Genomic DNA, 26,425 nt, shown 5'->3' with positions numbered 1-26,425 from the left:
GAAATAAGTAGGCCGACAAACGTGCATTGAGAAAGTTTGTAGACATTTCCTGTATTCTTCAGTGCGCAGTGCACAGTTGACTATTGTAGCAAGTTGCTATACAAACGGGAGATCATTCTTCTAAATTGTAAATTGTTCTTGCAATTAAATTGTTCGTGTAATTATATTTCGGTTCCGCGTAATGCATCTTTATGACATATCTCTCTCTCTCTCTCTCTCTCTCTCTCTCTCTCTCTCTCTCTCTCTCTCTCCCCCCTCTCTCTTTCTCTCATCATAAAAGATGATTAATTTTCTTACCAAACAACAGAAGCTTGTAATCTTGATATTTTTTATTTTAATAAATAAGTTTACGTAAGAAAACATAATAATTTTTTCTATTTCTTACAAACTAAAAGATAAAATATTAATAAAATGGCAGAATAAAAAATCTATTATAAGTAGTGCGGATTCATATTGGTATCTTTCTTGAAAATGGAGATGCATCTTCTTACGCAACAATGTCTTCATACAATGGAGAAGCAGCAACAACAGATCTACGTAACTCTACCGAAAAATAGAAGTAATCGAAATGATACTTCCTATTTATCAATGTGAGAGCGCGACATCTGCAAATTAGCGCGACTCGTCCTCCCGGATATCACGACTCATCTCCAGCCGCGTTGGAACCGGACCGACGCGCGCGAAGTAAAAAGATTGATGACGTGTCCCCGATCCGTGTATACCCTCGCGAAACGGGCGATGCAAAATCTTTCATGACTCGCTAATGTTTTGTAACAGTTCTTGTTCTGGCACAAACGTTGATAGATCGTTTCATTGACCAGCGACGAGATGAAGCTCGTCCGTCGTTCGCGAGAAGAACGATCGGTGCGCGATCAGGACGCGATAGAAACGAATGAAAAAAGAGCGGGGGCTGGGGGGGGGAGGGAGGGAGGGAGGAAAAGCGAGAAAGAGATAGAGAGCGGCGGGGAATGAGCGGAGAAAATCGTGGCAAGGTTGGTGGAGCGATGGGTAGTAGGGTATCTGCCTATTATTCACGCGCGAGATAGGTCGAGGGGGTGGGGGTTGATCTAGCTCGATCTATGAGAGCCCGGGGGTGAGGCCAGACTTAGAAAGGTGGGTTAGGGGTTCGTGGTGAATTCTTATAAATCAAAACAGACACGCTATCCCGTCTCATAGGGTGTTTCCACCCTTTCTTACGCCGCGGCGTCTATGCCTTCTTACTTCCTTACCTGGCCGACTGTTGGAAGTATAAAGGGAATGGAAGAAAATAAAATATGACAAGGGACGTGAAAGCAGGTGTCGGAAGAAATGGTAGAGGGAGAAAGCGCGGCGCGACATATCGGATGTTGATGTATTATTGAGTTTGTCGCGTATTATCGGTCGCTACCCGGTATCGTTGACAAGGGTGGCTGTCGAGAGGAAAAAAAATTGTCGGCGCGAGATATCGATGTTCAAACAATGAGCAAGGGACGCGTTTGTACGTTAGCCGCACTGATACAGATAATGATAAATATACGCGACAGGTGACTTATTCAATTATTAAATTAAATACCATTACTTTCGCCATTACATTATCTCTTGAACTTAACAGCCTTATCGTTATTGAAATCGTGCGTTTCCATTCTTTTACTTATGTAAACGACGTTCGCTTATTCATGCAGCGTCTCGTCAAAGATTCAATGGCAATATAACGTTTAGAAACATTATAATCATGTGTGAAAGAACTATAATTCTGCCGCTCTAAAAACTTATGCACAATGTTAAAGAATATTCCCCTTTAAACACGCTACCATTATCCGCGACATGAGATCGGCAGCTATTATGAGAAGTCTTCCTCGAGTTACTAACCATCAGTATTAGTTTATATCGCGATATTATACGTATAGCGATATTCGCCATTGAAAACAGTTTACTACGCATTGCCGCGGCATACGGTTATGAGAATAATGTACGCCGCACTCGCATGCACGCTGTTACGCCGCTATTTCTCTGAATAAGACATCAGCTTTGGACGTATTTGGGTAGTGAATATTTAATGTTATCGATATTGCCTTAAAAGTCGTTTGTGCGGAAACGGGCGTGGAACTGTTTAGTATACCGTACAGCGCCTCGCCTACTACGTGAAATTGATTCGAATTTTTCGAGAGAAACGCCGTATTTAGATTTTATCTACTCCGGGGTTAAAAATGCAAGTACAATCTCGTGCTGGACTGCGCGAGGGAAATGCGATGGCGTCGTGTTATGAGCACAGGCATTCTCGTGTTACATTAATGTAATTAAGAATATTGTAATCCTAAATGTAACTCAGTCCGCACAATATAATTATGTGTCTCCGCGCGACGCAACGTAATAAATGTGCGTGAATATGTTTGGCTGGAACAGAGCTTCATTGTGTCTTGGCCGGAATAGTCGCCGTGCTGAAACACATGTGCGATATCACGGTTGCACAACGCACAACGACTTGCCTAGCAAAGGTCTTGATAATGTTAACAAGATCGTAACCGCGAAAACTTTTTATTTTTGCTCCGTCTAATATCCTCCTTCTCATTTTCTCTTTAAATGTGCTGGATCTAATCGGTTCGAAACATGCAACCGGAAAGATCCTGCCATTATCTATCCGAACGAGCTCTTATATCTCAGTAAACGATGAGCAACGATTTGGCTATTTTTGTATCCAGCACCTAATATCTCACAGCTGACATCAGAACGTGTCTTATAACAGTTGTCTCATCTGCATATGATGTATTTCAACATCAATTTCTACATTTATTTATAGAATATCTAAATCTCTTTGTAGAAAATGTTTTTCGCTACGTGTAACAAACTAAACCGGATCCTTTCGCGAAATATCCCCGATTATTACACTTTACCAAATCTACCTCCAATCTATCTCGGGAGAAGAATTTAATTGCCGAAACGCGCGGGGGAAAATCGAGGGAATCGAACATCTGCAATCGCCATCGCGGCAGTCACACAAACGGAGAAATGTAGAAAAGACGAAGAAAACTTACGGGGGTTCTGGACGTGCACAGGAGACGGAGGGTTCGTTCGCGTGACGACGACCGGAGGAGGCATCTTGGCGTGCAAGGCGGAGAGGCATGAGTTTGCCACGTCGTAGATGAGATAAGCACCGTAGTATCGGCCCGCACTGCCCATTTTCAATTTATTCTTACCGGGCGCAACCGCCATTTTCGCGTATCACAGCCACAGATACAGCCGCATCCACTTGGCGCGCCGATTACCACTTCTCTCACTCGATGATCGACCGCAATTATCCGGCTGGACCTCCGACGAGATCAGAAAACGTTGCGCCGGACGATCATCGTGATCCTTAATTTTGGTATCGTCCTCACAATAAATTCCTTGTCCCGCTGCGACCGTGGACGTTGAGGCGACGCATGCCTCATTTGTTATCATCCCGCAACATGAATTTCACATTCTCGTTAGGGATAACGCGGAGTATATTGCTGTAAAGCATGGAGACGATATAGCTTCCGTGCGTTGAATATAAATTGCAAACGACCCTTTTTTCCGTAAATATACATGACAAATTTGTAAAAAGTAAAATGAAAATATACGCGCGTTTAATGGATCACTATAACGACACAATGGCGCTAATTAATTATTATGTTAACGTTTCACCATTCTAATACCATTCTTTTCGATTCCTCAGCATTCTAACTGTCGTCGAAATTGGCCGATAAATTGCAAACTTTCCTTCCCGCACATGAAATTACTGTATCGCAGCCGCCGATTAGCGCACTTTTCAAGACAATGAACCGGTCGTTAATCTCGCACGTCAACTCGTACGGTAGGTTAAATAACCGACATTACTCGCGGATCACATGCACGGCAATTCGATTCTCCGCAACCACGGCGAATACCACTTGGAACTAATTATCCTGGCGCGCGCAAATATTCCGTCCTTGCATTCTCGTGACGAAGCGTTAGCACTGATCTCGATACCGCTCCTCGAACGTGGGGCCTCGATATACCACGACGCTCGGCGGTCGGGATCGGTGGGCTGGGCAGCCGAACGGAAACGGTGCGGTTCCGTGGACCGGAAGCCTGAACCGGAAGCGTCACGAGTCAACGGGCGCTTCTCTGATTGCACGCTGCGGTCGCGGCTAGATAAAAATGTGCCCGTGTGCCATTTACGTAGTTGGGACTCGATTCCACCGAACAGAGGAGCCTCGCGATCGCGTAATCCTGCGCGAGGCCTCGCTGCGACTAAATTGAATTTCTACGCGGCCACGAAGGAGCGGCCGTGTTTAATAAACTTCAGATACGCGGTGTTTGACGGAGTTTTTAATTGCCGGCCGCATCGTCGCGCGCTGACTTTCACGTTAAAACAATAGGAATAAACTGCCCTGTCCCAGCGATATGTATTATCGCGCCGTCGTGCTTCCCGGAAACTTAATACGTGTGCTACGTAACAATAGCCGACCGTATTGGTCAATTTCGCGGCTAGTTTATCGCCGAGTAAACAAGGCGTTGTTAAATATGCATAAAGACACCTCTTGATGTATTAAGAATTCAGTAACGCGTAACTTCAATACTCGTAACTTTGTGAATGGTCCAGACACTAGCACAGCGCGAAATACATTACGTCCCGTACATCGTTACAAATAATGTATCTTGAAAATCACGTACAACTGAGATTTTTAAATCGCACAATTGAGCCTTTAACTCACGAAAACACAAGAGTGTGAGATGAAATTATTATCACGCCATTTATTAGGTATAAGAATAGTGTAAGAATCAAAGAATGAGAAAAATGCAATTGTCTGTTCAGCACAAATTCTTAACTCGATAGTTTAAAATAAAAATGCTGACGTCTCCCCGAAGGAGAAGAGAAAGAAACAGTAATTGTTGTATACTAATAATAAGCGTATAATGTTGGAAAGCTGGCTAAGAGTATCAGCAAAGTGTTTACATCGTTACGATGAAATTTCATATTAACGTCTTTATAAATTTAAGCTCATTTTAATCTTGTTGCCGAGAGTTACAGGAGCTAGAATTAAGATGCACGTTTCGTGCAAAGTTATGAATCGTCTGTATTGATTTTCGAGGCGTTACGTATTGTTCAAATTTTAAGTAGCTTGGCGATGAGCCAAACGCTACCGTTTATCAGTCCTATTTGTTAACGTCGCTTTGCGTTTGTTAACTTGTTCGTATTGCCTGCGTATTTCTCTTATCCGTAAATTGCTTCGAAAATTGTCAAAAAAAAAAATTAATTGTACGCAGAGAACGTTAAAAGAGACTGCAAGTTATACGAATATATATGTTTCGAAATTTGTCATCATATTCATTGATAAATGCGATATAATCAAACTGTGTTAAAACGATTTACGTTCTTAACAGAGATCCGGTTTTTTATCACGGTGCACAATTAAATTCATAAATGACATTGCAATATTACTGCAAAAGTGGTACAATTGTAACGAGCTGCAAGGGTTACAAATGCGTATTTAAAAACGCGCTATGATAAAAAAAAGCCGGGGGAGTCTATTGAAGCAAAATGTAATAACACGTTCATGATTGCGAAACAATAATCATCGTTACCTGAAATTACGATATTTTGTAGCGAGCGATATTTTATTTCACTAGTTCTTTGACAACAAAGCGTTCTCGTTTTTACTTTGACGTGCGTTTATATTCAAAGTAAAACAGGCAATATTAATTCGATCCGAATAGTAGATGCGCTTTGTGGTGGCGTACGACTCTGTTGCACCGGGCAGACGCAACATCGGATTGCCGTATAAAAAATGTAATTGCAGCCCCAAAATAATCCACGAGTTCCGCGGCTGTTTGTACCGCGGTGTTTTTATATCTGCCCGCGGTCGGCCGTCTCTGTCCCGTTTTCAATAATTAATACATTCATATCCGGTTATGCGGACGCGTTCTATGCGCATTCCCTATGCATTCTCCCACCGCTCGCTCACTCTATCCAAATGGTCATCATCGCCGTACCCACACGCGCCGTATGCTGATCATTACCAACTGAAACCTGCGCTTCTGCAAACAATAGGCATCGTCGTACGGTCTTGCTTGAGCTGTCGCGTCGCGCAATTATCGGAATCGATTATATCTATCGGATGGAACTGCTACGGTACACGGTCGAAACGTGCGAAAGTCGAAGGGCGAGACGCAACCCGTATCGCCGAGGCACTGGATTCCCGTCGCGAACTGCCGACGAAAACGAAATTTTGCCAATTCGTTCGCGTTACGAGGACGGTTCAAGGCGCACTGCGTGCGCGTCTGTGAACGGCCGTCGTCGGAACCCACACACATTCGCGCTTATCGCTCTTATATTATGTGCATAAGGCCGTATGCAAACACAGAGACATTGGCGAAACAATTACAAAGAACCAATGGCAAGCGCGTACGTTTTTTCCATTTTTTGTCTCCTATTTCGTTTTTATCGAGTGTAATAAATGAGAGAATGACCACGTGAAAGTAGAATGCGACAACACAAAGAGCGTTACGTCAGTGCGTCGTTAAGAAAAAATATGGGAGCATCAAGTTGGGGCAAAGTAGTGATAGATCATCGCGGCATGTTTAAATTTTACGTTAACTTTGTCCTCAATGTAGGCCAACTTTTACTCCATTCTTTTACGTGTTATTGTTGAATGAACTTCCAACAAGTAGGGACAATCGCAAGATACAAAGTTTTCTAATGAAAACTTTTCTATTTGTACGTGCAGTTGCGAATAAAAATTTTTTTTTTCTTCGCAGTGTATAAAAAATTTACGATTCCAAGATTATTTATGTAATGTTAAATAAAAAATAACCGTGTGCTATATTGATAGTATCAGATAGAACAATAATAATGTTAATTAATATCTCATTTTGTCTAAGTTTGAATTTATAATAATGCCGCAACTTTCTTGTAATCTTCAATGTTCTTCAATTATCGAACGATTGAAATTTAACATCCCGACGAGAATGTTCGATTTTTTTAGGGTTTCAGCCGTGAAATATATTCATACTCTGTTCACGAACGCTCTCCTCTCGAGATTCAGTTTTTACCCCGTATTTCCTATATATTTTTCCTTATCTCGTTTTTACATTTTTATCATATCTCGACTCACACGCACGTCCGCTTTCGTCGGGCTTGTCGCTTCGTTTTCGTGCGCGGCCACTTCAGTATGCACGCCGTTTCTAAGTGCGGCTCTTCGTATGTGCGTCACACACTCGTCGTCGTTGGTACACGGTCGACGGGCGTATCGGATCGTATCGCACACGGAGAAACAACGCGGCTCGGTTACAACGCGAACGCACCGGCGACAATAGCACCGGCGCGACGGGACGCGCGACAGGAAGGTGGCCGTATCAAATGCTTAACGGTCATGCCAACACAATACCACGTACGTGCATACACCGATACCGCGGTCGCGAGCACGATTGTCGGCGCATCGGGCGCGGGCGCACATTGTTACTTCCGTCGCGAAACGCTTGACCACGAGCGCTAATTTCACCGGCACTTCGCAAATCAGGTCTTGAACTGTCTGCGACGTGCGATCGTACGATTCGCGTAACGCGAGCGCCAAGTCTGTTCGTTTATGGATATTTGCGCTCGCGTCGGCTGCGATATAACGAAAGGGAGATGGGCGAGTTGCTATCTTCCACTTTTCCGCGGTAGGAATGTGCTAATCTTTTTTTTTCCCGTGTAGGTATAAGCAACTTAATAAAATTATGAAAGTTAAAAATACGTTTCCCTAGAATATGCGAGAGTAAAATTCTGCGAGAAAGATACGTAAGAAGTGTATATTACGGAGGAAATCTTACAAAAATATTATTTTAATCAACTCTTCTCTCTCTCTCTCTCTCTCTCTCTCTCTCTCTCTCTCTCTCTCTCTCTCTCTCTCTCTCTCTCTCTCTCTCGACAAACTTTGTAACACGCTATGTCTCTGCCCGCGGATACGATGTTTTGCTGTCGCAGGAGCTATGATCATAAATGCATACTGATTAATATATATGATCTGCAATGTCCAAACATTTCATATAGTCATCAGCGGATTAAATGAAAACGGAAATGACGTCAACATTGTTCCGAAATTAGATGCACACAATGCCTGGTATAAATACACGTGAGCACGTGAGCCGGGGACATTGTTATTCCCCGGTGCAACGCTCGACCACGTTACAACGCTAATTTCAAAGCGTGCTGTTAGCGAGTTGATGTAATTTATGATCGCGAAATATAGACGTGATCGGAACATTCGTGCGTAGCGTTCACAAAAGATACTGTAAACGGTGTAATCGGATAAAAGGGGAAATTACTGTTTTTCGACATGTTTCGGCGAAAATATGAAATCACATCCTAGCCAGGTCCGGCGTGTAAAGGAATAACCAAAACAGCGCTGCGCAGTTTGGAAGACGGAATTATCGTCCTCTCTCGTCTGTGCTACTTTAACGATTTAATCTATGTGCGGTACGTTTACACCGTCTCACACTAAGCTGATCATAAAATAATCTTTAATATCCAGTATCTAGAATCGATATCAGCACGGTATCTCGAAACTTTCGAGAGCCACTTCGCATTACGATGCATTTAATTGCCAAATAATCGTTAGAAAGACTATGAGACCACGAATTAATAGTCATAGGTGCTTTTATCGGCTTGATGAGGGTAGACAGTGAATATAGGCTAATGGTTAAAGTTGAACGTACCAGTCACAATCGTCACACGAGTGTGTGGTTAACAAGGCAATCGTCTTAATATAAAAATAAAATGAAGGGCCCCAGCGCGATTTATAGTTTCATTGATATTCAGTAAAGTATCGTTATCGGTCTCAATTTTATCGCGCACTATATCTTCATGCGCGTGAGATACAATATTAACTGCTTATAAAAATTCCAACAACTTTCTTACATGTATATAGAAATAGTTTTATTGTCGTAGAACGGACTTTAAGAAAAGTCTTTCGCGGCGGAAAACTTTAAAAAGGATTTCAATAACGAGTAGAAAGTACATAATTCTATCTGCCCTTCTCGCTCAGCGTTCAAAAATATTTCTTCGATGATGTATATTTTATTTATCGCCCCCTTTACCACCAGTTGCACTCGAGGATGCGTTTCTTTCATATCGGATTGCATAAACGTCTTTCGAAGTCGTTACAAGGCCGCTCGCATAGCTCTGCAGATGTATTGTTCTCGGATTCTTAGGTACGAATACACTTACCGTTCGTATGTTACAATTCTCACGAGCGTGGTGTCTCGCCTGTATTTCCCCCAGAAACTTCATCCCCAGACTTTCGCACGTATACGTATCCACTACTCACCACTTACGCGAATACACTCAACAGGTTACTGCGCCCACAGAACTTACTGCTACGGTGTATTCAGTGCGATTTCGTTTTGTTTCTGTAATATACTCCGCGTTTTCTAAAAGTGAATGAGGCGATTGGAAAAGTAAAAGTAAATGGAAAAAGTTGGCGCCGACGAAATTGGAGAAAAACGAGGGGGTTTTTCTTCCCGTTCGAGTTAAACGATAGTCGTCCAAGTTAAATAAGAAATCTTTACATTAAGCAACAATTTATCAATTCAGGCTACAGGGTAATCATGGCAAGCATTTCCGTTTCTATGTTTGCACAGAACACTAAGGATAAACAACGTGACAAAAATATATTGCAAAATGAACGGAGAACAAAATTACATTTAATTCTAATTATCTTAGGCACAATTTAATCGAATGTAAATTATATTTTCATACATTTCTCCTCGATTTTCTCTGCGAAACTTACTTCTTATACCTTGATATCAATTTTCGTTTTATTTGATACTGATCTAAGATTGTGCTATCATCATTGACTGTGACATTGCGGATAATACGCATTTGAGTTACAGACGCAAAATTCCGATCAATGATGATGACAACGGGTAGAGAAAGATGTTGAAAATGGAGTCAGCGGAGATGGTAATTGAGCATTGGTTACAGATTGCGAGGAGCCACGAGAACGAAACGGTCGGGCGAAGGGAAACTGGGTACAGGATCGAAGATAGAGCGGGGCAAAGATAGAAGAAGAGCGAGTTTCGCATTAGGAGTAATAGGCATTATCTCCATCGATCCCGACTCACACTCTACCCCGCTTCTACCACCTCGCCCATCACCCGCCATCTCCCTGGAGCTAGGTGGGTGATTGGTTCGTTCGAACTAACTGGAGAAAAAACGCATGGGAATTCCGCCGGCCATGGGCACGGCGAATGGCATTCTGATCGCGAAATGCGGGTAGCGGACTTGGAAAGAACCAAGAAAGATATACGTGACGTATATTATTGGTAAGACATCACTTGCGGCTCTTTCAAATGCATCTTTGTACTCTTTACGAGTAATTTGTGGCAATTATGACAATTTGTAATTTACAACAAATATCGACATAAATATACATAATTGAAGTTCTATCGGCCTCGCAAGTTACAGATATGTAATTTCTCCGAGTTGATCGCGAGGCGCTGGATTTAAATGATCAAATTATCCCGATTTCACGGTTCAATTCGACAAGTTTTCGGTTCCTGCAATTCCACCCTATCAACGACTATAACTAATCAGTATAAATTAGGGCGTGTCGTTGGAACTTAAAAATCAACGACATACGGAGGAGCGTGATATCGCGCTGTAGTTTTTACGATAGTTTTACCACTTTTCCATCACGGCTGCGGTGCGTCAGGTGAAAGAAGGATGACGGTGACTAATTGTCGTAAAGCCGATCATGATATGTCCTGCCTCGTAAATCTGATTGGCTACGCTTACTGACCCCGCTCGCAATCTTGCCGACGAGATCGCTCGACACTACACGTACGTCGTTCGACACCGAATTCGGGTCAGAATTTTAGATTCTCCGAAATCGCTTGCAGTCTTTTTCAAAGATCTGGAGATATAACATTCCTTGACGAGGCGTCGTCGAAGAGCAGGAACGGAAGGACGATCTAGATACGATCACGAATGTTCCCAAGTGGAAACTGCAGCTCGCGCGAGTTACACGGTCGAAAACGGAGAAATAACGCGATAGCATTAAAATTACACACGTGCAAACGTGTACGTGCGATATAAAACGCAATATAAAGATACGGCGGCGTTATTTTTCTTTTTAATATCTTTTAGTATGTAACTCCATATTAATTAATATTGAATTAATATATATTTTTCAATATTTCTTAAGTCCTCATTTTGAATTATTATTGATATACATAAGTATATTTCAATGTACGTTGCTATATAAAGTGACAATGTTGTAATAAATTGATGAAAATAATTGATTGTCCCCTGTTACTGTTTCCGGCAAACTAAACATTTGCATAAAATAACGTATAATAATAGAGAGATAAATTTTTCCTGCGATTTATTTATTCCTCTTATGTTCAATTGTACCATTACGTTCAATTACAGAGCAAGAATAGAAAGTAATTGAATATCGATATAGACAAAACTGGCACAAGATAGAGCGGTTAATGTGTGAAAATGTAATCTCGTATTTTATCTAAGTCTGACCGGTTTAAGCGCAAAAAAGTAATTGAGCACGATCATGAAGGAAACCGGATTTTACATCGTGCCGCACGCACGCGATAGTAAACCGAGGTGAAAACGGCAATGAAAGAAAGAGGGCAGACCGATGGCAGAGAGAATCGAAAGAATGGTGACTAAGTGCATTATACAGTGAGAGTCATATTTATTTTCGTGGCATACGGTTCATTCTACGGTTCCGGGGAAACGAGGAGATGGCTAGATAGGTAATATGATGCGCCAGCAGCATCTTTTATCCAAAGGCAGTTTGTCCTGCCTCTCCTCCTTTCCCCTCCACCTCACCGTCCTTTCTTCTCGTAATCCTTCGCATCGTCTACGATGAATCCAGTGCTCTCTCCGATAAGTAGGTCTTTATTGAGATAATCTAGAGAACCCCCCGTTAGATTATTATAATGTTTGGGATATGGCAGTCCCAATCTAATAACCGAATTGTTCTCCCAAATTCATTCTCGTGAAAGAGGTTCGCGCTAACTTGCATCATCTTTCATTCAGTTCTACCGAATTTCCATCGGTTCCATTTTGCAGAGTAAGCCTCTGCATACATTTGCGTTAAGCCCATTTCGCATTAACACGTCAAGATTCATAAATGGTTCGGAAATTTCTAAAATGTTAAGAACAGTTGTCGAGATTGAACGTGCAATGTATAACATAGTTGCCTTGAATTCACTGCTATCATAATTAAATGGCGAACGAACTTTCGCGTTTCCGAAGCTTCCATGAAATTTTAGGTGGAATATTATAGAACTCGTAAATAGTTCGGATGTCTTCCCTACGTTGTAGATTCTCATTGAGAATTTGTATGTCCCTTTCAAGGATCGTGTAGAGTAAATTACACTTCCAAACAACAGATACGCGAGTAACTTCGTCTGCGAGAACGAGATCTTATTAGTGAAGTAAGAGCACTTCTTCGTCCAACAGCTTCAGGAATCGTTGGTGCAGTCACGGAGGAGAATGCGACGCATATTCTGGATGCACAAGGTAGCGACATAAAATTTTTAATAAGAACGCGGAAGGTGTACCTGCAATCCGTAGGATATTAGATGTGTAACGAGGGTAAGCTTCGCGCCAAGGAAAGTCCACCATAATGCAGTATGAAGATAGCATCCTCCCGCCCGTAGAGAGTAATAAATACGCAAATAAACTTTGCTCGTTAACCTATCGGACTTCGATAAACTCAGACGATCTTCGTTTAATTTCGTTGCGTGCATCAGATAAAAATACTGTATTTCGCGCATGAGCGCGAAAAAGTCCCCGTCTCTGGAGACGTAATTCGGATAATTGCGAGGATGATGTAGATATAATGACATATGTAGACTCTTCTCCAAGTTTCCAAGTTACAAACTTTACGGAAATAGTTTATTTCAACTGTGTTATAAAATCTTCTTCCATTGTTTAATATAATTGGACAATGTTAGCCATTATTTAACCAAGATTCAATTTTATGAGCCTTTTGAGAAATCAATGTTTTGTTTAGTTGGTGCAGAACTGTCCAAGTTACTTATTCACAATTTCGTTATACCGACTGACATCTTATATGTAATGTAAAGATACATTTGTGCTTCTTTTCGCAGAAATGAATATCTTATTGTTTTAATAATTGACAATTTTTATTACCCTTTCAAAAAATTATTTTTCTAAATGTATATAAATCTGCCGACGGAGAATCTTTCTATGAACATATTTGCGACAAGCATTGTATTAAAGGCTAAACCACGAGGTACGTCGTGGTTTTAAAGTACCCACTGGATAATTCAAACTATTTCAAAACTTTCAACGCTCGCTGCTTTAGTCCTTGTGTGTACGTGTAGTTAAAGAAGAAATATGTTATTACTTCTGACCTTGATATCGTGCATAATATGTATAGTATATCGTTAAGTTTGTTATTACAATGTAGTTTAGATATATTTCCCCGCGTACGTGATATTCTGTAACGTTTGCATAATTTTTGTGAAATAATGTTATTTTTTTACTTCGAGTCGATCGTGCATTTACTTATTTAACTTTTACGGATCGCGTTTCCATTGCATACTAAAAAGAAATGTGTACTCAGAAAAGCATAAATTTACTTTTATGCGCGTCTTACAAGTGTGTAAAAAGATTAAATTTCCTGTCGCGTATATACCGGTACACGTCATTGTTTTCACTCCGAGCATGTAACATTGGTAACGCGTTAGGTGAATGTGCTATAATATTAAGTGGTATCTTATGTAATACCTACCTACCTTATCTTCAAACGTCGAGCACTTCGTTTCACTACCCCCTCATTTTGTACTCTTTCTTCCTGCCGTTACCCTCTCTATCTTCGTTCGTAGAACGTAATTTAATTCGTCGAGCGGAGTAGAGGCATCAAAATATTAGCATATTGATCAGCCTACCGCGACCTGCTCTCTTAAATCCACGAGCGTAAAACGCACTTAATGCGAGCAACCACTTTGGCTGTTACTACAGCGAATGCAATATCCGTCGCTTGGAGTAACCGTCCGCGTTGTATTCGTTATCTGACAAGTTTTTACAACGTGCATAAAGAAGGCGCCGTCGCGCACGCAGGTATACGTTCTTCGTTTACAAACGAGACAGGCACACGGGGGGAAGTGGTGACAATACTGCATGAATAGATATATTGTGCAACGTGCACTTTCGGTCATAATGTGCGCGGCTCTGTTATATCCTCCACAAATAACGTCGTACCCCGTGTTAAAAGGACTCTACGCGACTAACCGATGATCGTAGTTTTGCAACGAGCGTGGAAAAAATTAAAATGTTATTCGAGTTGATTGAAATTAATTATGTATTAGTTATAGAATGTAGATATAGTTCATTATATTGCACGTTACGTTAACTGAATTGGTACTGCTTTATATTTCTCAGAAAACGAGGTGCAGAAATTAAATGTATAATAAACCAATTTTTAACTTTTTCAATTAAAGCAATATAAATTATAATAACAGTGTAACGTATTTATTATATAAAAGAGATTTTCTTATATATTTTTTCGCGGCATTTACAAAGAACAAAGAAATTGTATACGCCTTTAAATGGTTTTGCGCGGAGGCAATCGTGACACAAAGGCGAGAAATATCCCTAAAATCCCTCTGTGAAATAGCTCCACACATACACACACACATTGGCGGATGCAGCGCGTACGATAATAATGAATTTTCAAATATCGGCACGTGAACGTGCCTAATGATGGCGCGTTTTAGCGCAGGGGACAACGGGCTTTGAAGAGGTACGTTATCCATGTGCTCGCCCTTTCAAACAACCCTTGAACGACACGCGACCTCCCGATTAAAGCAAATTTTACGCTAGAGATAGTTTTCGCGCATGTAATATTTCTCAGCTATTCACGGCAACGGTAGATAGAATATACAGAGCGTCACGTATAATCAAAGTTTTTGTTGGAACGAAAATCACCGTTCAGATTACACATTTCTCAAATTGTAAAATATTCCTTGGATAGAGAAATGTCGAACGGATTCCAATACGAAATGCGATTAGTAGAGGAAACGGTTCAATGACACTCAAGTTAAACTAATGAAATTAATATTGACTCACTGCCACTTGTTTTTCCGACAAAATAATTCAGGTGTATTTAACAATGCTTCCGACGCAAATTAAATGCTGCATATTGATAAAATAAATTCCTATCAATAATATTATTGCCAATTAACGTCAATTAAAACATATAATTTATATAAAATTATTATCAATTTTTAAATGCTCTATTAAATGGTGCAAAATATAAATGCAGTATACGTAGATATAAATGCACTCTCTTTCCAATGCTGTTTTATAGATTTTTAAACATATTTCTATAAATTTGTACCATTCCGAATACATGAAACGATGTTTCTCAATTAAAGTTAACAATGAAATATTCCTTTTTGGAAAACGCGAAACGCAGACGGCTCGCAGAGGGGAATAATTTCGCAAGATTAAACAGAAATAGAAATGATTATACGTTGGCGGGATTCAGTTTGCTATATAAATCAGAGCATCTAGGCGTTATTATTACTGTACAACACTTGGTCACTCGAGCAGTCGATTCGATGGTACGTCGAACCAAACGATTTACGGTAGGTCGTGCATCTCGAGGCGCGAGAACTCGACCTGGCCAGCGAACACGACTTCCGCATCCGGCTTACAGCTGCTGCTTTATAGGGTAGGTGTACGGGGGAGTGCTCTAGTCACCCAGCCAACCAGCGCTGCGCCAGCTAACCAGTCAACCAGCCAAGCTGCTGGCACACCATAGATACTATAGCAGTTTGACATTTTCGGATCGGTCCAAGTATTTACCGTTCACCGTGGAAAAACATAAGAAGGAACTTATTAATCATAACTTCTGTTTAATACTCTCTAATATTGACAGTGGTGCAGTCATAAGCTATGTTTTTCTTGCTATAGTGGGAGGGCCAGGGATTACGCCACGAGCGGAATTACAGTTAGACGTTCTCCTTTACCGAAAGATGAAAGTAAGCAAGATATAAAGTTATACAGCCATTCAGTCAAAATGTTGTAGAAATGTGCAATAAAAATATGTAACGAGTTTCTTTTTAATTAATAAAAGAAGATTACTCGACGTTGTGGCTTCACTGGTATTACACTCATCTCGAAATTTTGTTAATTTTAAAACTTGTCTGCGTAATAAGAAGAAAAAGACTGTACAATTAATTGAATCGTCGTTAATCTTGTTCTTTCGGGATTTAATTTTTCTCAAGATTATTGTAATCAAAATACATAATGTTGAATTATTCAGAAATTGCCATAAATCCTGGCTAATCGTAAAGTTAAGTAAAGATTAACTCGAAATTCGTCACATAGAATTGCTTATTAAAATTCAGATCGAGGTTCTTGGAGCGTACTGTATATAGGTCATGTACAACACAACGATGTTTCGGTAATAAAGATATTATCAGTTCCAACGTATAACATCACGGAAGGTCCTAGATACAACAATCACACAAACAGCAGTGAATAAATATACTCGCGTGATCATTTTCCGTCCAATATAATACACGTTTAGCGTCGATCGAATTTCACCATGTGCCTTTTTTCCCCCCGGATCGCCTTTCGCGAGTGACTCTTTTCGATGCCAAATTTTAGATTTATCCCTTGGTGAAAGGGGGTCAGATTTTGCTCCGCCATTCGAGGCAACCAGCCAAGTTGCACGCAAACCCATGCGGTTTTCCACGTGTGTACCACGAGACTTTGCGCTGAAACGGATAGTAGAGAGAAAGGAGAGAATTTCGGCGAAGATTCCGATTCATACTTTGTCCACTTCCGCGATGCTTCTTCTATCCCAGCGTCGCGTCGCCAGTACTGCCGTCCTCCCGTTCCCTTGGGAGCCGTACACGTAGGTATCGTCGAATATTTCGAACTCTTTGTCCGCGACAATGTCTTTCCCACTTCTCCCTTTCTCCCTCGCTCTCATTCTCTCAATCTCCCTTTCTGTACATATAGCGCGCCATTTGAGGGTGCAAGGGAGTAGTGTACGAGTCCGCTTGATATTACCGCGCTCGGTTTTTACGGGAAAATGGGTTCTAAGCACCGACAGCGGACTCGTTCCCGGCTAAAACAATATCATTTCATCCCACAGTACCTGACCCCGCTCTCGCCACCCGGATCACTTGTTTGGCCGCGACAGGTACTGCCTCGACTTTTCGCATCGCATCCCATCGGTGGACTACGACCAGCAGCTATTCGGTCCTCTGAGTCACGACTATACCAGAATCCGTACGACTGGGCGGGTGTAGAGCAGTGCGGTAGCATGGGCAGTAGTCGCAGCCATACCCCTCCGTCTCCATCAAGTTTAACTTGGCGCAGCGAATTTCCAAGTACCGTTTTACGAGTTTTCGTTGCCACTGGGAATAGACGGATCAGTCGTTACGCCGCTCGGCAAATGTTATTCCCGAAGTGAGTACCTCGTGGTATGCTCCCGGCCATCTCCACGGAGGAAGACTGATAATCAATTTTGCAACGCGATTCCAATTCGTTTGCGACGCATTTGGGGCTACGAAAATGTCGTTAGCCGAGTGGCTCTCGCTCTCATTCTATTACGGTGGACGCAAGTTTTTCGGTCTCTCCCTTTAAATCGTCCAGATTTGCACGATATCGCTTGATAGATTAGCCGTGTTTTTCAACCATTGTGAGAAAGCAATTAACGAACCTCGAGATAAAGATATTATATGTTTGCGATCTATCGTAGGTGTGCACGTATCCTATATATAATACATGTATTAAACATAGCGTATACCTGGTTGATACGAAAAGGAACACATGTCGGCGAGAGAAATAGTTTTCTTCTACAATTTGTAAGTGTCACTTGCAACGCATATAAATTTACACGGTGTGCAAGACGCGTATTCTATTTAGCGATAAGTTTTAAACGAGAGTTATCGCTGTAATATTCAGTGCTAGGTTTGTAGCAAACTGTTACCACGATTTGCATATTTATCATGTCGAGTTTGGAATCGGGAAATACCCATTTCTATGCCCAACTCAGCAGAAAATGAAGTATGACTCCGGTATTTTCGGGGAAAGATACTTGAGGTGGTCGGTTTTTCCTTAATGCACATGCAAAAAGACAACGCGCGCTCGAGAAGTAGCTGATATCTCAAAGTAGTGCCAAATAGAAATGTCATCCATTTGAATAGATCCTACCGCCATAAATTTATCACAGATATCGACATTTACTAGACCGTAACCTAAATTTAAAGGAGTCAAAGTATTAAAAGATTAATCAAAATGCATATTACAGAAAGAATTTGTTTCACCTTAAACGATTAAAATATGAATATTTCTTTAAGTGTCGACATCTCAGGTTAAATCATAAGAAAATATGAAAATTCATTCATGTTTAAATAAACGTACAAGAAAACTCTTTTGTGTAACATATAATAATTTAGATGATAATAATTTAGATGATAATAATTTAGAATTTTAGAAGATTATTTTATAGCTGACTGGAAGAATATTGGTATAGCCTGGAAAGTTGTTTCTAATTTATCTTGATTTTGGTATAATTCTCGTGAGTGAGAATAGTTTTAATATACCTTTGTTTCAATAATGTCCCCGTAATTTTACATCTCGGCAGTTTCCAACTACTGTTCTCATTTCACCACATAACACAGCGTAATAAAAATTCATCCCAAGATTATTAATAAATATCTGAATTCGCAATATAAAAGATATTTTATTGTAATTCTTTTTGCTATACCGCGAGAGCTGACGCGATTAATATACTGCTTGAAAATAAAAGACAAGACGAAGGTATAAACGGAAAAAGCTTACATTAACGCTTTCGTCGCTTGAGCTTTCTGTAGTGTTGGCTGTTAATTTAATTAAAATAAAAGAAACTTACATTTCTATATTTGTATCGTTTTTATATCTTCATTGAACTCAAGTTCTTGTTGGAAGTAAATTTTATTCTGCGCAAAGTATGGAAGAAATAGAAAATTATTATATCATATTTAAGAAAGTCCTTTCCTCACTTTATTTCAGAAGACAAGTATAATTTTAATTTACGCAAGGAATAATTTATTATAAAATGTTACAGAGATTTTATATTTTTCTTCAAATTATATATCACTTTGTTGAACACTGTATACTTTAAGAAATAATTAACACAAATATAAGTGATGTAAAAGATTTGTTTCCTTGTAATCAATGCAATTGATCAAGATCATATTAGATGTAACTTATCGCCATAGCAACAAGAAACAATAGTGCAGTATGACTAAGATAATATTTGTCTAAAATATTTGCTATAAAACCAGTACTCGCAAGATATAAGACAGTGTAATAATTTTACTTGTCAGAAGTTTATGCAAATTTGTCGTATGTCTTCGATTTCTCTTCCTCGAAATGAGTAACATGCATGCAAGCGAGAAGAAAGCCTTCTGCACAAAAATATATATGGGAATATGTAATGTATTGCCTTTGCGAACCGAGATATTGACGTGACGTAGCATGTAAATTTTACTGTATATAACTAAACGCGTGCATCATGTCAATTTATTTTTAAATGTTAATTTATATAGAGCAACGTATAAATGTTTGAAGAATATACTATATAATTTGAACCATGCCTTATTTACTGTTCTAAAATGACTTTCATACGAAGAAAAACACTACGTAATCAGTTATATGTTGTATGTATTATAGTTGTAACAAAATTAATGTATATAGAAAAAATAGATACATTTTTAAATAAAAGATGTAGTATGAGAAAGAGATGATAAAAATATCTGAAATTATCCAACTTTTCTAATCTCCTACGGAAAAACGTACACTGAAAACAAAACTTTTCGCTACCGTAGCTAATTATGATTTACTAAAAATATTTTGCTGCCATAACTATAAATTTCTAAACCACAGCAAACGGCTTGCTGTCGCACCTAATACAATAGGCACAGTAGCAAAATATTTTGCTATTACAACTAAATATTAACTGTTCATATTTTACAACTGAAATTTAGTTGTCACGTGCAGTTTTTAGCTACGGTAGCTATATTTTTCTTTCCGTGTAGGTATAGCGCTCCGCGAATACACTGGAAAAAACTTTTCACTACCGTAACTAATCATGATTTGCTCAAAATATTTTACTGCCGTAACTATAAATTTCTAAACTATAGCAAATGGTTTGCTGTCGCATTTAATGCAATAAGCAGAGTAGCCTAAAAAAATATTTAGCTATGACAACTAAATATACTTTTCAAGCCCATCGATTTCAGTTAGAATACTTTAAATAATAACTCCTTTTTCAGAGATTGAGATTAGCATGGGATAGCACACATTATGACATTTAAAAACGAAATGCGTTTCTCACATATAGATAATTCAACAGTATTATGAAGCAGTTCTGCGATTATTTGAACGCGTAATACTTGGTGGCAAAATAAAGTGGTCAGAGAAGAAAACATTTCGAATAATTCATATACGCTTTGATCTACTGGTTCCAATCCCCGACTAAATACTATAAACAACTGCATGATATTAAAACATCTGCGTATTTGTGGTCAATTATTCCGACAATGGAATAATGTGAGTTAATATCATAAAGTAATATTCAGAATGTTGTTAACAATGCTCGTAATGAAAAGAATCGCAATCTCTCATTTTGACGTATTTAACGAAAGCATTAGTTTAGATTAACATCGAGATTTTATTATCTACATTACATTTATCAGTAATACGCACACACACACAGAAGCTGTATGCATAATGTACAAGATTAGTATTGCAATTTAATTTATTCCTATAATATTCATCGAAATCTGTCATATATAAAGTAAACGTTATAATAATTGTTCAGATAATTGTAACATAACGTAATTAATGTATATTTTACTTGATCAACAATGTGCAATGAAAACAATTTTTCTTAACTTTTTCAAAATGGACGCGCTCTCTTGCCGGAATATAATTTTTTCGCGCAATTAAATCGACAATTTAGTAAAAGATTATATTTCTCTTGATTGATTTACGTTCGCAGTCCTAAAGACTGTTAGGCAGCGTGTCACTTATAGAATCACAAGGATGCCCCTTGCGCGAGATCGAGACAAGCCGCAATCAAAGGCAGGCGTGGAAAACGCGGAACTTAAGCGCAGCCGGATAAAGTGGCCCCGTAGCGGATAGTTGGCAAGAGGCCGTGCGAGCGGATGGCGCGGGTACACGAGGGTGAATATAGAAAGGAGGGTTGGTAACCGCCCCTGTAAGGTACCTACGTGGCATTGAGAGCCGTGGTGGCGCGGGCTGGCGCGCCAACTAAAATTGAATCTGCGAACGAAACTTCGGTAACCTCGTCAGGAAACCGAAGCTAAAGCCATCCATCGCTCGCGCTTTCGTTGCCGTCGGCGCAGCCATCGCCGACTTCCGTTTTATCTCGAAGAATTGTGCTGCCTCTTGTTGCCTACTCGTTTGCCACTTCTTTCCCCGATCGCGCGCTCACGCGCGCATGCGATAGATTCTCGAGTGTTCCTCGGAGATACGGACCTACGTGTGTTCTCGTGTCTCGCTAAATTAGTTTGGGGCACGGGGACGTCTGATGATCGAGCCATGTTCGACACGGATCGATTTATCGATTGTCACGACGTTGAAATTGGTTAAACTACGGCTAATCGATAGGACAAGTTTTGAAATATTATGCATTTCAATGACGAATTAATATTGAATAATGCAGCGTGTGCCGCTAATGTTTTTCGCAAACCAGCTCTATTTTTCAAAGAAGAAATTGGATTGCTCTTCGCTAAGTGTCAATGAGGTAGTTTCAGGCGCTAATTGTTCATTATTTTAACTTCTGTAACTTTTACCGACATTTATTTAACTAAAAGCGTGGTTGGATAAGTGATTAAAGTTAACAGTGTAATACTACACTAGAATAGTGAGATATACTATACCGCAAATCCAACAATTTCTGTTATTTTAAAGATATTTTTTCCGCAATCGCTCGCGCTCACGGCAATTGTTCACTTCCGAAATAATATTTTGTGATGCAAATTGACAGTAAGAAGGACTGAACCTTTGCGCAATTCAATTTGTGGACTACGGCGTTCGCGAATTGCGTTTAAACGAATTTCACGTACTAATGGCCGCCTCCTTGCTATTACAGTATATCGAGCAGACAAACAACTTTACGAGCACTTACCCTTTAGGTGCTAGAATCTATACGTGGAAGTGTGCATCCACCAGTTTCTAGAGGGTTCAGAAAAATCATTGTCTCGGAGAAGCCTCTCGATACCGAGCGAGGGAAGAACCGATGTTGTGCATATCGAATAACGATATTGATGCAATGCATATAAGTGCTTTTTACCAATTTCTCGACTGTATATTTTATCAAATTGTCACTATGCATAAACATATATGCATAAATGCTATCATTAATCTTCAATTATCAAGTGATGTGTTTTTATCAAGTTTGGTTTGCTTATCGCGAAAACGAAGACATCATTAAAAGCGTTCTATAGTTTGCATTTACATAATCAGAGAGCATTAGCTACTTTACTAATGATAGTTTGCGATGAGAGACCATTGACACGACGACCATTAACATTACGTTGCACCATGTGACTCGCGGCACGCCGAGGTACAATGTAGTACCACCTGACGCAAAACCCATCATTTATAATACGTAGTTTTCAGATTGTTTAGATTAATCGTTCCAAAATTATGTCAAAAGTTTCATTACGAGCCATATATTAGAATAACGCATCCTCATATCGGCATCCTTTATCTTACATTCATTGTAATAACGTATTATTGCAGATAAAATATGTTGTCGCAACTGGCAAAGTATAACTTCTTATCGCGCTTCTCGACTTAACAATTTTTTACATTATTACCTGATTAAAGCATAGTTTTTACATATCACTAATTGAACTAATTTTAGACGCAATTTACATTAATATCAGTTCTATGCAGTTGATATTAGACTTTTAATGTTATATGTTTTCCTCACGGAAACATATCGTTTGCATACTTTAAGAGAATAAATTCTTCTACTAACTTCACCGGCAATTTTTCTTCATTTTTCCCCGTGACTGATCCCGTTCAAGGTCGGAAATCCTATTGAAATCCGACCCTTTTAGGCCAAGTTAGGATATTCAATTACTTTTCCTCAATTTCTCTTGTTGCTTTGCTCAACTTTGCCGCCCGTTGTAAATAACGAACGACAGTCTTTCCAGATATCAAACGTGCTAGTCCCAAACCATTGTCCAAATACAATTGAAGTTTCATAAAAGGAAGACAATGGGAGAGAAACTCGTAACGGCTAGGAGAAGAGGATCGAGAAGCGGCTCCCTGAAATCCGCTTTGCGTTGTCTCGCTCGCCGACAATTAGCAACGATTGATCCTCGAAGAGCCGGACGAGGGTGGCGAATCGTCGCACGGGGGGTAATGTCGTGACGTCGGGTGATTTTCGATAAATTGCACGTGTCCAGCCGTGCTCACGTAGCCCGACATCACGCATACTACGTAGGCCAAGTTATACGTGGCGATGTGGCGCGGCGTGCCGCGAGCCCGCGTCCTTGTTACGCTCCCATGACACGTACATTCGTGATGTAACGGTAACTACTAGCTAGTACGTGCTAAGTGTGCGGCGGCTAGGGATTGCCCTATTGGCAGCTGTACGTATTCCATTCTTAGGATTACGTACACGTATGCAAACATAGCCGCGTGCGAGGGCATGTACCACCGCGTCGCCGATATATTATCGCGACTTTCCGCGTCGAAGGGCTAAGCGAGAGATGTTATCTCGGCATCGGCACGGTGCGCGCGCGTACCGGGGCCAATCCGCTCGTGCGGCCGCTTCGCTCCCTCCCTCCCGCCCTTCCCACCCTTTTGTGTGCCCGGGGTTTTTACTCGAGCGTAGAAAAATTCAGCGCCATTTGAGCGTGGCTCTCACGGGGGCCCTGGAGCGCCGCCAAGGCCATCCATGGATTTCTTCGCGCCCGGTTTAATAGCAATTATGCATTTTTAATCGGCGGATAATCGCAGGACCTGAATGCCCGTGACGCGGTTATTACCGGCAGATGTTGTCGCAACGTCTGCTACCTCGGGGGCAAATTAACGGGGGAGGAGAACCAGCGCTCGGCGCAGGAGCCACCACGGCGCGGAGGAGATTCGCCTTTTTTAAATGCCGAAATCAATCATCAAGTTGTTGTAAAATAGTTCACATCGTTAACAGATAGATTGCAACGCGCATTTGAATTTCAATGCGGAAGACAGGCGACCGAGCCCGGTCTTGCTGCTACCCTCCCCACCGCCCCTTTCACTCCACGGGAGAAGTTAGCACTTCTTTTGTGAACGACCGAAATTGGAGCGCGGAACGATCGCGGTTTTGCGGAAAAATGTAGCACGTTATTATGTATCGAAGAATCGTTCAATTTGCAAACTTTAGGTGCCTGGGAAAAAAGTAAAATAAGTAAAATTGCATATTTCTCCACGTCGGAAAAATGTCTCTGAATCATTCGCTTGTTTCGTCGTAATGGAAATGTTCTATGTGTAATTATATGTAAAAACTAGGCACTGTACATGACGCTTTCTCGACACTTTGATAAGCGTTCTTTTAACGTTCACGTAACAATAGTCGGCGATTAGTACAATGTTAACGATGAGAAAATTCGAATTTCATCCCCTTCGTGCGATCCTTCCTTCGCTCCTCTCCACCTTTCACAATATTTAAATCTAAGCTCCGTAACGTGAAAACTTGGAGCTCCAACGCTGTACTTGAACGAACGTGAATTTGCAATAAAAGGATTATGATCTCACGGTGATTAAAACGAAGAGAAATTTTCCGCGGCAACGGCACAAACGCGACGTTCGCGGCCTCGAGTGAAACGGCGCGTACCGTCCCGAGAAATAACGCGGCCGCGAATCGAAGTTTGTTTGAAAGCGGCGCTGAAAACAACGGCAGTGCAAAAAGTAAATTTCTAAAGTGGCACCTGATTTGTTGGCGGGTGTCGGCGTATGGGTGAGCGCGGCTGCCGCCGTCAACTTGGGTGGTTCCAGCTTCTGCGGCACGCTGTGTGCGGGTATCGGGCCCGGATTCGTCATGGTGGTCATTGTCGTAGGCATCATCAGGGTCGACATGGTCAGCATCTTTACGACGTGAAATTGGAACTCTCGCCGTGGTGAAAGTCGAGGGGCGCAGTTTCGTCACGTGGCCGAGACGAATCCTCGCGAGAGCGGTGACACTGGACGCGCGATTTCTCTGCTCGGTGTCCTGCGATCCGTGGCGCGATCGCGGATTCGCGCTGGAGAGACGATCAGCGACGCGCGCGATTCATGCGAGAGACAGGTGGATCGATCGGAGGAGAGCGAGGTCTCGCGATCGAGAGCAGTGGATCGAGCACTCGAATTAGTGTCCCGCGAATATCGGCATCACTCGGCCGGTGCTACTCGCGAATCCGCACTGCGAGAAGACGTTCGATATGTAAAGCCGTTCGTCCACGATGAAAGACGGCGTGGCTCATCGCATGCTACGCCTCGCGATCTATCGCGTCGTTATTACAGATCGCCGCGGCTCCTCTCTCGCACGCGTCATTACTTCACCACCGTCGTCGCACTGTCACGAATCGCGAACTTGGAGCAGCGGTCAGCACCACGTCGCTGTCTCTCCGCTCGGCTTCTCGATGACACGTTTTTGCGAGATCTATAAAAAGCGCAGGAACCTTTTGCGATTTCCAATTCAGCAGTCGGCGGCACCCTCGCGAGCCTCGGGGCGCACGGTTCTCAAGCCGATCATCTCAGAGGATCGAGCGGATCGTCGATTGGAAGATCGTCAGATCTTCCAATCTCCTAGCTCACGCGCCTCCGCTGGTGTGTGTGTGTGTGTGTGTGTGTAATCCTTCTTCTCTCGTTCCAATGATTCCCCTTCCGTTTCTTTACGCTGTTCGCGCACTGCGGTCCATTCGCGGCAAGGGTTGAAGCGTGCTGGCACACGCGGCACTGCGTGCGATGCGATACGATACGGTGCGGTGCGATGCGATGCGATGCGAAGCGTAGCGGCGCGCGTCGCGTCGCGTCGCGTCGCTGAATACGCGTGCCCTGAACTCCGCGAATAAGCGTCACCGACGATAAACTTATGTAGGACACGGCGAACGAATAGATTTGTCCGATATCCGACGATCCGGTGCACGGGGGGATTCAACAACAGCGGCGTCGGCGTCGGCGTCGGCGGCAGCGGCGGCGGCGGCGGCGGCGGCGGCGGCAACGTAGGTGGTTGCAACGACGGCGACGTCGTTCTCTACGCTCTCCACGCTACGCGCGTTGTTACGTCACGTCCGGCCGAGCGTAGAGTCGGAACTCGTCTGGCGGGGTGAGCGCGAAGGGACGCCTGCCTTTGCCTGCCTGCCAGCCTGCCAGCCCTGGACGCCCGCCGTCGCGACGCCCAGAGGCGCC

General features: G+C 41.7%; 1 protein-coding gene across 7 annotated transcripts in view; it reads right to left on the bottom strand.

Annotated features, from left to right (window-relative positions):
• LOC105567998 (nucleolysin TIA-1) overlaps positions 1-25,200 on the bottom strand; it is a 166,056-nt gene extending 140,856 nt beyond the window's left edge. For 3 of the 7 annotated variants that reach the window (XM_012023326.1, XM_012023321.1, XM_012023328.1), the window contains exon 1: positions 3,012-5,176. In XM_012023326.1, the coding sequence (XP_011878716.1) occupies positions 3,012-3,189 (178 nt within the window). In that variant the 5' untranslated portion in view covers positions 3,190-5,176. Of the gene's footprint in view, positions 1-3,011; positions 5,177-5,565; positions 7,082-24,966 lie in introns of those variants that run through there. The other 4 variants (XM_012023322.1, XM_012023324.1, XM_012023323.1 and 1 more) reach the window with 4 other exon arrangements.
• Positions 25,201-26,425: the final 1,225 nt, after the last annotated feature.

The sequence above is a fragment of the Vollenhovia emeryi genome, unplaced genomic scaffold, assembly GCF_000949405.1.
Source record: "Vollenhovia emeryi isolate VEMERY1.0 unplaced genomic scaffold, V.emery_V1.0 DF939132.1, whole genome shotgun sequence".
Classification (NCBI taxonomy): Eukaryota; Metazoa; Arthropoda; class Insecta; order Hymenoptera; family Formicidae; genus Vollenhovia; species Vollenhovia emeryi.
This window is presented reverse-complemented; position numbering and strand designations above follow the sequence as displayed.